The 12,390-nt window shown below is 47.9% G+C and overlaps 1 protein-coding gene across 6 annotated transcripts in view; it reads right to left on the bottom strand.

Moving 5' to 3' along the window:
• Nucleotides 1-867: 867 nt before the first annotated feature.
• The window catches only part of LOC135900741 (uncharacterized), a 74,612-nt gene continuing 63,089 nt past the window's right edge, over nt 868-12,390 (bottom strand). For all 6 annotated transcript variants that reach the window (XM_065430286.2, XM_065430284.2, XM_065430283.2 and 3 more), the window contains 3 exons: nt 9,664-10,067; nt 4,379-5,839; nt 868-3,489 (listed from right to left, as the gene is read on the bottom strand). In XM_065430286.2, the coding sequence (XP_065286358.2) occupies nt 3,132-3,489; nt 4,379-5,839; nt 9,664-10,067 (2,223 nt within the window). In that variant the 3' untranslated portion in view covers nt 868-3,131. The remainder of the gene's footprint in view (nt 3,490-4,378; nt 5,840-9,663; nt 10,068-12,390) is intronic.

Here is a 12,390-nt window from a genome sequence, read left to right as displayed (position 1 = left end):
CGTCTGCAGGTGTGTGCGGAGTGATCCACGCGAAGAACCAGCACTTTAAAAGCAGTTTATTGGACCAGCCCGAAACAATAATTTCCATTGGCTATAGACTTACCATTTTTTTTATTTTCCGAGGAAATTATTCTGAGCTCATTCAGCGTTGTATCGTGCAAATCGGCGTCTGCAGGTGTGTGCGGAGTGATCCACGCGAAGAACCAGCACTTTAAAAGCAGTTTATTGGACCATCCCGAAACAGTAATTTCCATGGGCTATAGACTCACCATTCTTTTTTATTTTCCGAGAAAATTATTCTGAGCTTATTCACCGTGTTATCGCACAAATCGGCATCAGGAGGCGTGTGTGGAGTGATCCACGCGAAGAACCTGCACTTCAAAGGCAGTTTATTGGACCAGCCCAAAACAGTAATTTCCATGGGCTATGACTTACCATTTTTTTTATTTTCCGCGAAAATTATTCTGAGCTTATTCAGCGTTTTATCGCGCAAATCGGCGTCTGCAGGCGTGTGCGGAGTGATCCACGCGAAGAACCAGCACTTTGAAAGCAGTTTATTGGACCAGCCCGAAACAATAATTTCCATGGGCTATAGACTTACCATTTTTTTATTTTCCGAGAAAATTATTCTGAGCTAATTCACTGTTTTCTCCCACAAATCGGCGTCTTCAGGTGTGTGCGGAGTGATCCACGCGAAGAACCAGCACTTTAAAAGCAGTTTATTGGACCAGCCCGAAACAGTAATTTCCATGGGCTATAGACTTACCATTTTTTTATTTTCCGAGAAAATTATTCTGAGCTTATTCACCGTGTTATCGCACAAATCGGCATCAGGAGGCGTGTGCGGAGTGATCCACGCGAAGAACCAGCACTTTAAAAGCAGTTTATTGGACCAGCCCGAAACAATAATTTTCATGGGAAGCATGGGAAGTTGCCGAAGTCGTGCTTTTTCAGAAATGTGAATTTGCCTGGTTTGGCCGACGTTTTAATGAACGATATACTTACCTTTTCTCGACGAAAGGCAATTTGCGCATAACTGTTTATCTTGTCGCGTAACTCGATGTCAGCGCATGCAATAATTTGGGAAGTGACGTGTGCACCGCCCTAGGAAGAGGAGGGGTGTCGCTTGCTGTAGGCGGGCCTTGCCTTGCAGACGTTCCCGGCAGTTTCTCCGCTTGAACTGCACTTATCAACGGCAGTACGGTCCGAAACACTTCCAATTCCAGCTAACAACTCCAGGTATCACACATAAGTTGGGACCGCACATAATACAAGGCACGTTTTTCAAATCATCAAGACTTGCCCCTCACTTTCCAACTCGCTATCACGGCGGGTTTTTGGAGGAGCTGAAATCCATCTTTCCTTAATATCCGATATCCTTGCGGGAAGAAAATACCACTTGCATTTGATGTGGTGCAGTCTTGTGCTTGAGTTCATTTATTATTGTGTTACATTTTGCTTCAATTTCGGAACACTTTAGTGTGTGATGTTCATTGTCACCAAGAGCATGAGAATGCACACACGACCATGATGGGCCGTCTTTTCTGGCACCGCCAGGCTGAAGTTTGCAATGACCCTCTATGGGTGCGATATGGCTGAGCGGCATCGGTTAAGTCCCTTAGTCTCACAAGTATGATGTGTACTTGGTGTACAAGTTCCTAAAAAATTAGTACAGCAGAAGCCCACGTGGTCGTATCAGAGGGTGACATGTCAGCATTCCGTATGTTCGCGCCAAGCACCTTACATGTGTGGCAGGTGCGACATCTTTTTTGATAGAACATCTGGACGGAATAGATGACAAATCTATAATTCTACACCGACGGCTCTATTGACAGAGACTGGACCTACTGCAGTGGCTTAACCTCAATTTCAGGGCTGTCAGACTTGACCACGTCACTTCTCCTGCAGCAACACAGTGTCGCCATTGCAGCAGCCTGCAGGAACTGAACTATAACTGAAAAGAAGCGCAAAATGATCTGCGAAATTACAGAGGTGCGATGTAATGCTAACGCGCCTGTCACATTTACCGCTAAGTCACCACTGTATTTTTTACGCGATTTCCTTTGTTATACGAGGTTTCCAAGATATGCCGATGGTAACTCGGTGTACGACTGTGACGTCACAGTGGTAGGATTGAAAATGCATGGGAACGACTGTGTCCCTGTGACGTCAAGACAACCACTGATGAACGGGCGCTCATCCGAAACTCTGCACGCCTATGCGGTGCTTTAGTTTATAGCAAAACATAAGTGCACAAACGTCCCGATTGATGCATTTCGTCCCGCTACTTGCATTGCATGCATCGTTTCTCCCGCGGCTATGTTATCGATATCACCTACGTCAATAACCAATCAATCAAGGATATTGAGATTTTCAGAACATTTTGCAGCACATGGTGGTTCCTTACACGTGCGGTCGACGTATGTCGAAGATTTGGGCCGACAATTAATCCAATAAAACTGTTGAAACAGTATTTCGAACAACCTGCACTGAAGGAGTTCTCGTACCGGTACCAAGATTTCAGGAAGATGTCGACCACCGTGACCGAACTCTGTCAAGCAGCACCGTTCGAATGAGGAGCGTTGTCTCAAAGTCGCGATGAGACACGTGCAAGCACAACCGAAACTTAAATCGGCGTAGGTTCGCCATGTCCAATGCAATGCACATGTGACGTCACCAAAATACGCACATTGCTCACACACCGCAAGAAAACCCAGGAACAAATACTGTAGATCCATACGAATTCAGGTCTTTGTTTTGGCGCAGAACTATCGTCCGAAACAAGCGGAAAGGACAACTCGCAAAAAAAAGTCAAACACGAAAGCACATATTTCGAGCCCCTAGGAGCGAGTTAACTCGTTCACAATGACTATAGGAAGGTGCATACCGCAAAGATGGCGCTACAATCGTGGTTAGGTATCTGGTCCCGTGTTTACATCCTGTGTTGAGTGTATGTACAATTATTCTGGCAATAATTGCGTAGATAGAAATCCTTCCACAATAGTACGGTGCTGCATCCCTGCATATGATGTGACGCGGAAATATAAAAAAAAAATCGGCGCACAGGAAAGTCAACTATCACACGAAATGAAAACAGTAAGTAAAGAAACCGCAAAAATCAAACATCGGGACTACACGAAAAGGCAGCCGCGATCGAACACCCGCCACTGACAGTCAAACGCCGCCTGAAACTCGGATCCGTTCATGGCGAGGTCGCACTTCTCGCGAGCATCCGGGTCGCCGCAGAAGCGGCTGCAGTAGCTGACGTAGAACGTCTGCGTGGCGGTCAGCTTCTCCAGCAGCTTGAGCCTGAGCGGCGAAGCGTCCGAGACGCTCTTCATCGCCGCCAAAGCGACGTCGAGGGCGAACAAGTCGCCGATGGCTCTCGCTTCGTGCGCAGACCGGGCCTTGTCGAGTCGGCACTGCGCCGAACTGTCTTCGCGCTCCCACCACGTCGAGGCCGTGCTCGCACCGTCGTAGTCGTGGAACCTGCGAGAGATGAGCGGCGACAATGAGGGGACCCGACGGGCAACGATTTATTGTCAGCCACCAGCGTACGAAACCGACAGACAACGAAGCCAAGGAAAACAGAGGGAACCAACCGCTCTCTTAACTACCTCTAGCCGGTTGTCGCGATTTCGCGAAATATCGAATCCGAGCTTCTAAATCAAAATAGGACGCTTCAGGGGACTGTTTAGTCGAGATCGGGGCCAAGTTCGAATTCTCTATTTAAATGCAGAAATGCTTTTCTGAGGACACAAGTGGACCTGTTTCTATGAAATGTGGTGCATTTCTGAGAGAAAGTGAAATTCTGCTGACTCTAGGAAGCAGTACATTGGTTTAAAGCCTGAATATTTTTTTTTTAATTTCAGAATAATTCATGAGTGAGAAAGTTGTATTTCAACAGAATTCCTTCCTTTACAGGTCTGTGTGGTTCAAGCGAGTTACGTCCACGCACTTACAACACAATACTAAAAATTATGTGGCAGAAGATTGCCTTGGGTCTGTTGGTCCAGGAAAATCAATCTTTTTTTATAATTCTACGAAAGTTAATCAGAGTATAACAATTACGAATTGCAGATTGTTCACCGTTCTTGCAAATATACGTGCACTTTCTATGCTTGCGATACATATCTGGAGCACGAGTATTCGTGGAACTGGAGAGCGAGTACCTCGCGCTCTTGTTCGAGAAACATCACTGGGACGTCCACAACCCAGCCTCGACAAACAAGAGACGATAAGGAAAATACTCGCCTAATCACAAACATGTATATCGCGCAAGGAAGGCGTATTGAAACTACAACCAAGCTGATTTTCGAGCGCATAATCATCCATATTTTTCTCACTGTGCCTGGAAAAAAAATCGTCTCAATTGAACCTTCCACGCCAGTCGATGCAGCTGACCAACTTGCGGGCGAACTGGAACCCGATGCCAGCGTACGTCATGCTCTGAGAACCCCGCCGGTGGTAGGACGGCGGAAACACGGCGGCCAGACCGAGGGTCATGTGGTTGAGCGAGTAGACGTAGAGGATCTCCTCGGTGTACCACCTCAGAAGCAGGGTCATGAGGGTCCCGTAGTATGGTCTCACCAGCGATTCCCTCTGCGCCCTGCGAGACATAAGCCAGGAGTCGTAGAAGGTGCCCGGCTGCATGGAAGGGTACCGGGAGTACAGGGTATCGAGCACGTCCGGACTGAGGAACGGTGGCGGAGGCCACAGAACCTGGAGCGTGTGCGCCCTGATCTTGGCACCGGCCCTGTTCTTGGTGGCGTTCGAGAGGCCCAGAGATGATCGCACGGCCTCGACCAGGGTGTGTGCGGTTGCGTTCAGCACTGCGGTCACCTTGGCGCGTTCCCGGGGCGGAAACATGCGCGCGAAGAGCGGCGCCAGCGGGGCGATACCGAACGACTCGAGAACCACAGCGTAGCAGAGGATTCGGGCGGTCAGGTCGGGCTCCGAAACTACAGTGCCGTCCGTGACGGACGGCGCGGGTACTTGGTCGAAAAGCCGGTTCTCGATCCAGGCGTACGAATAGGCGAACATCCAGCCCACAACGTCCAAGAGCCTGGCGGCCGGAATGTCGACAGCGAGCCTCGACAGCCCGGCAAACAGCCGCCCGTTGAGCACCAGGAGCGTCGTGTCGAGGCTAGTGTTCACGCCGTCACCTTGCCCCGCTGTGACACCCAGCTGCTCGACCAGGAGCGACGTCCAGTCCGAGGACGACACGCCCTCAAAGAGGGCGTACCCGGAGTCCCTCAGCGGCACGGAACGGTCGTCTATATCGTCTCCGCCACTCAGCGCGAGCAGGATTGCCTCGCGAACCGCCTTCTCGTCGCGCTTGAGTTGTCCCAACGCCGCGACATCCTCGAAAGGGTCCTCAGTGTCGCCGGCGCCTTGACCGGCGTCGCCGTTCGACAGGTACCGGGCCAGGGCGCGCGTGGTGCTGTCGTACGCCGGATCGTCAAGGCAACCGACCTGCTCCATTCGCAGCAGCGGCACGTGACCGGGCTCGCCCAATACGATTACTGGTCCCTCCACGTTGGCGCGCAGCTCCAGGTGACGGAATCGAACGTCGAACCAGAGCGCAGCGTTCCACTTGACTGACAAATCGAGCAGCACGCGCAGCACACCGACGAGTGTGGTCTGGCCACGGAACCGAGTGGGCCACTCGAGGCCTCGTTGCCGCATGAAAGACCACAGTGAAGCTGCGGGACGCCTTTCGGCTCCCCTGCTCAGGCAAAGGGCCAAGGCCGCCCGGGCCTTGGAGGCCGTGGACGAGTTCCCGTTTCCCGAGAGCAGATTCGGCGCAACGATTTGGCGGGCGTAGGCACGGGCCAGCCTGCACGCGCGCACGTCCATGTCGTCCATGTGTTGGAACGAAAGATATCGCATTCAAGATGTTTTTCTTTAATGCAATCAGCATTCTTCGATAGCTTCATAGCATTTTGCGGTACGCATATACCCTATTTCTCCCACGAATTCAGTATCTACTTAGATTGGGCCACTAGATATGTGCTCGCTGCTGTCTTATACCGAGCAGACAACATGATCTACTGGATATGGGCCCAACAGACAACTTGCTGCTGGCCATTACCGCAGCAATTTGGGTCGCTGGATACACGCCAATGGGTATGTGCCACTAGGTATGTGCCCAAACAGACAACTTGTGCAGAGCGTATTGGATATTGGTACGTAGCCAATCTTGACCAACCCCCCCAGAATGGATGTGCCCAGGGTGACAAAGGGGTATGTAGCTTTGAACGTATCAAAGCGATAACGCTCCATCCACAGCACACCTGCGCGTCTAGCGCGGCCTCTTGATGCGATCCATTGCGACGCACGCAGTTTCCGAGAGCATTCTATGGATACTTCGGAGTTTCAGCTGGGGTGCAGTTATACCAGGTAAAAGATGGGATTCGTACGATGTTGGTGTTGTCGATAAGGACAGTGCTGAGGCGATACATGATATGGCCTTCAATAGTGGTTTAGATCAAATCATTGAGCAACCTACACGTGTCACTTCGTCGAGCAGCACAATTCTTGATCTAACTTTTGTGAGTGAAAACATTCCCGTAGAGAACGCATCATGGGAAATAATTGACGGAATTTCGGACCACAAGGCAACTAAATGCTGTCTATCACTGCCGTCGTCAGCACGCTCAGAGAAATTGATCACACGAATGTATGATTGGAAAAGCGCAGATGATGTCAGCATTCTTGACCTTTTTGATTATCACTACCACAATTTTTCTTGTCTTTTCCATGATAATTCTGTGACAGTAGATGAATCATGGGCGAAATTTAAGACCTATGTGCAGCAATGTTTATCAAACTTTGTACCCATGAAAAAAAAAGAAAGTGCACAAAAGAAACCCTTGGATCACAAGGAATATAATACATATAAAAGGTAAATTGTCAAGGCTGAGGAAACCTAAGAATAAGACATCAAATCCCTGCAGCTCTGAGAAAATTAGCAAATTGGCACATGTGTTGAGAGCAGTGACAAAACAAGCAAAACATACGTACATGAACGTCACACTTTGCAGCTTCATCAAGACGGCTCTTCAAAATTTTTGAAGATATTTTAACGCGAACATGCATAAGCAAAGCGATTTGCCGCCTAACGATGCTTTCCAAAGAGCGAATCAGTTCAATAACTTTTTTAAATGCGTTTTTACACAAGACAACGGAACTTCACCAGATTTAAACCATCAGCTGAGAGGAACCGGCGATATACTTGGTGATATAGAGCTAAAGGAATCGGGTATGCTTTCACTGTTGCTTAACATCGACATTCAAAAATCTTGCGGCCAAGATGGGATTCCAAATACTTTTCTCAAGAGATACGCAGAATGGGTCTCTAAATACCTCTTACATATCTTTAAAAAATCTCTAGAATCGTCTGACGTGCCCAAAGACTGGAAAACTGCAAATATTGTCCCGATTCTTAAATCAGGTGACGCAACAAGCCCATCAAATTATAAGACCGACCTCGCTAACTTGCACATCTTGCAAAATTCTCGAACACATCATACTAAAACACATCGTAACCTTTGCGAAAGATAACTTGGTTAGCAACAAACAACATGGTTTCAGAAAAGGACTGTCCACTGCTACGCAACTGACACAAACTGTCCATGATCTCGCTCAAACAATTGATAACCGCGGGCAGACTGACATAACATTTTTATATCTATCAAAGGCCTTCGACCGGGTATCCCATCCTAAACTCCTGGGCAAACTACAACACGTTCTCGGATCTGGCAGCATAATAAACTAGATAAAAGCTTATCTTGCAGGTCAACAACAGTACGTAGAAATCGAAAGTCAGCAATCTGATTGGGTAGAGGTGTCATCCGGAGTACCACAAGGAACAGTCTCAGCACCAATTCTCTTTTTACTATACATCATTGACATGGCAGATAGCATGAAATCAACGATGCGCATGTTTGCAGATGATTGCGTTATATACAGGCAGATTAGCAACCATAATGATCAAGTAACGCTAAATCAGGAGCTTGCGCAAGTAGCAAGTTGGTGTCAGGCATGGCAAATGAAGATTAATTTAGCCGAGACTGTTTTTATGAGGGTAAGCCGAAAAATAACCCCACTAGAATTCACCAACACGATCGAACAGAAAAAATTAAAGAGAGTCGATGATTACAAATATTTGGGCATTGTCCTATCATATAATATGAAATGGGACAAACATGTGTCACACACAATCTTCTAAGGCGTTTACAACACTTTGTTCACTTAAACGCTCTTTAATATCTGCCCCACCAGACACTAAGATGCTAGCCTACACCTCATTCGTTGGTCCTGTACTAGAATATGGTATTACCTGCTGGTTCCCCTATACCAAACAGTGCACAAAACACCTAGAAGCAATACAAAGAAAAGCAATCAGATTCATTTATAATAGGCACAACCATAATGATTCTCCGACAGAACTCCTTGATAAAGTTTGCCTACCGACTATTTGCAAGCGTGCTAAATTCTTACGCCTCAAGTTTCTGTTCCACCTCCTTAACGGAAGCTACAAATTAAACAGCGGTGCATATGTATCTTTCACTGAACAGCGAAACACTAGAACTAAAGATCATAAACACTTTATTGAATGCAGGTTCCACGCAGACACATTCAGGTATTCTTTCTTTTCCCAGACAATCAGAGACTGGAATTCATTTCCTAGTAATATTACAATTTGCTCACCTGACGATTTCCTTCCTATGCTGGAAAAATATGTCTATGAGTACGCATATTGATTTATCAGTATCGCCTACAGACACCGCATTTTGTCTCTAATTTGTTTTGATGCACTTTTTTGTTGTTTATCTTATGCTTTTGTATTTCTGTTCATTAACCTTTAAGGGCTGACTCATGAAGGTCACACCCTTTTATTGTATTGCTCAACTACGTCTTCTTGTAAACTACAATATTAAAAAGTGTATAAGTTTGTCATTCTTATTTTTATGCAATGTAATTTCCCATGTCCTGCAACAGCCTAAAAATGGAGGTTAGCAGTACGTATGAAATAAATAAATAAATAAGTAAATAAATAAATAAATAAGAACAGGATATGCAGTGCCGTGTTTGGCATGTCGTGGGCAGCGAGATGGCCACTTCGTGCGCATGCAATGGAAATACGGTGTGCCGCTATTGCTTTAATGCTAATCGCATTACCATCGACAATCATCGTCCCAAATTAACATGTTTTAAAGCTTTTTTTGTCAATAAATCAATACCTTTTATTCAGTTCTGCACTTATTTTGTTTTCGTTGCTTGATGAAATTGATGGTTCGACATCTCGTCTGGTCGGCAGGAGGCACGTCAACCCTTCTACAATGCAACCACTGCTGTCGCGTCCGCTTCCATTGGAGCACGCCTGATGCGGCAGGCTTCACTTTTTCTTTTTTATCCAGCGGCCGTGCCTGTACTGGCCGCCTTTCCCATGCTGACAGAACCACCAACGCTTGCATCTTCGACAGGAGGGACGAACGGATGCTATGAGTGTCCCCTTTGAAACAAGGCGGTGGGTTGCGTCACCGAGCTCTTGTTCTCATTTTTCCCTACTGTCCTAACTACCTTTTCTCTGTTTTTACTAGCGCCAGTGTCCCCTCTAGTGAGTTTTGCAGGAGGCTTATGAATCGTACCACTGACCTTCGTGCCGGGTCGATGTGTCGAAGAAGGCCGTCACCAGCTTCCCCAGTGTAGTTACTCGCCCCCTTGGCAGACGGCGCCGTCGTCGCTTGCACGTCATCGCTGGCGTCACCGCTTCCGGCTCCGCAGACGTACGCGTGGAAGCTCAGGCAAGGGTTCGCCGACACGTCGAGCGTGCGCAGAATGTGACGCGCATGCATCACGCAGTCCTCCGTGGCGCACACGACGGGCACGGAGACGTACGGCTTGCGCAGCATCTGCTGCAACACGAACACGCACAGCGCGCTCACCACGAACAGGCCGGCGCTAGAGACGAGCACCATGACCCCCCTGGTGCAGTGGCCCTCGTCCTCGATGTCCGCCGAGGATGGGTCGTTGGCGCTGCTCAGTGGGGGTCCTGGACACTGCATCGTAGACGCGCAGCAATAGACACAGAGACCTCCTCCACGTTTTGAGGAATCTACTTCGATTCCCACCATTCCGGCAGCTTGGCAAATCCTTCGTAAAACAAAATGCTTCGCAAAACAGAAATCAACGTCTGTTGCTTTACCCCAAAGGGACGACAGGGGAAACCGATTATAGCTGGGCTAGTTATTACAGCAAAGCTGTCTTCGGCTAGGGTTCCGTGCATTTTTGTTCTGCGTGTGTAAAAACCGTGGGCCGGTCTCGCAGATAGCGCAATACCGGGTCGATCCGCGGTGGAGGTGAGGCAGGCTTGAAGCACTCCACCAACTTTCCAAAATAAGTTTAATATCTCGGGTGCAGGGGCGTAGCCAAGGGGGGGGCTTATGGGGCTTCAGCCCCCCCCCGAAATTTTTTCGTGCTGCCCATGCACCGCCGACGAAAGCAACCCCCGGCGCCGGAAATCATTCTGGATTTTGTCTAGAATGTCTTTTTGACGCTCGAAAAGACATTTAAGCGCAAAGATAGCGAACTCGGGCTGGATTTCGCGACAACGCCCATGCACCGAGAGTCACATAACGTCAAGCAGCCCCATCCGACCACAAAGTTTCAAGGGCAGTTTGATGGGGAGCGGGCTCGCCGCGGCATCTCGCTGAGGCCGCGGAATCTATGGAGCGCATGGATGTCAATTCCGAGAATTTATGGGTATAAATCTCATAAACTCTTGCTGTGAAAAGTGCATTGACATTTCCAAAGTTGTGCTTTAGATTTTCAATTGCGGAACTTTGTGGGTTTAATGTTGTTGCAAACATTTGACGCCAAAGGTCCATTGACTTTTCTAAAGTCTTACATCGGAACACACAACAAGACAAGTCAAATCAACACACTAGCCGACAAGTTGACCAAGCATGCAACGAGTTTCAATGAGACGAAGCGTTGTGGTGGTTGATTTGTACCACCATGTCACATAAAAAAAAATATCAACATATTTTTTTAACCTACGCCAGAGCATCCATGTCAAAACACTAAATCCAGCCAAGCTAAGTACGTTCTTATTTATTATTTCTACTTTGACTTTTATTCGCGAGGACACATTGAGCCTCTTCAATTTTTTTTTTGTTCTCGCTACCATACCCGCGGGCTGCCAGAGCTAGCTAGAGCGCATACGTTTTTTTCGCGTGGCCCCGACCACCGCGCAGCGCACTTCGGTGCGCGTTCGGTTTTCTCTGGCCGAGTGGATTTTCGCCTGGCAGAGTTTTGGACACTTTCTGGCTAGCAGACGAGAAAATGAAACAATGGTCGCTCGCCGCCATCACTGTGGGGACTCGACGGATTGCACCACGTTCGCTTTTGCAGAACTACTCCGGAAAGTCATGTCTCGCCGGTGTAGGATACCGAGCAGTATGCGTATGGTTGGTTCCCAGTGGACCAAGCGTCTCATGCTTCCTTCGATATTCCTTCCGTAGCCACATTAGGGGCCCAAAGTAGGCATTCTATTGTGGCCAACATACTTTCCTATGCGTTTTTTTCATTTCGGTGCCCCCGCACCACAGAAGAAAAAAAAATACATTGTTGCGGTGCAGCGAATTGTCGCATGGTGAAAGTTCGATTTTGTTATTTCTTCTTTTGCGGAAAGTAATGAGCCATGGGACGCTTCAGTTGCCAGATACTCTTATTATATTATTGCGATGGCAATTATATGGACACTCCAGGCGCATATCCTGCCGTCGCCGTCGCCCTCATGTTTCGTTTAAAGTACGAGGCTGATAACATCGTGACCGCGTGCCGCATACTGTATGTGCGAGTGAAAGCGTAGGGAGGGGGGTGAAATGGCTGAGCCGACGATGGTGGCTCAGTCGTGTGTGCGCAAAGGAGAAACGCGGGGAGCAAGCGCGCCGCCTTTGGTCGCGCGTGATACACCGGGGGGAGTGAATGGAATTGGGGCGGAATCTAGGATTCTGTGAAGCTGTGATCGCGCAGCATGTTTATTTGCCTTGTTTGACGCATTATATACAGCGACTTTTTCTTAGATACGTAATTTATTGGTGATTTATACGTATATTTAAATATCTTGTTGCGAGGTTTCGTGTATACGTGCAGTGAACTTTGTTTCCAGTCGCACTTTTTGCCCTTTATCAAGCTGTCTCTTCGCATTTCTAAAGCACGAGTGTGAGTCGCAATAATGGTTCGGTTCATTATCTGCGAGGCATGCGTGTAGCAGAGTGGCATCTCTCATTTACAAAAGTAGTACGCATATGTGAGAATAAATGTTCTTTAATGCTCTCATACACTAGGTTGAACATGGTTGCCTGACATAATGGACAC

The sequence above is a fragment of the Dermacentor albipictus genome, chromosome 8, assembly GCF_038994185.2.
Source record: "Dermacentor albipictus isolate Rhodes 1998 colony chromosome 8, USDA_Dalb.pri_finalv2, whole genome shotgun sequence".
In the NCBI taxonomy this organism is placed as follows: domain Eukaryota; kingdom Metazoa; phylum Arthropoda; class Arachnida; order Ixodida; family Ixodidae; genus Dermacentor; species Dermacentor albipictus.
Note: the sequence above shows the minus strand (reverse complement) of the source record. Positions and strands in the feature narration are given on the sequence as shown.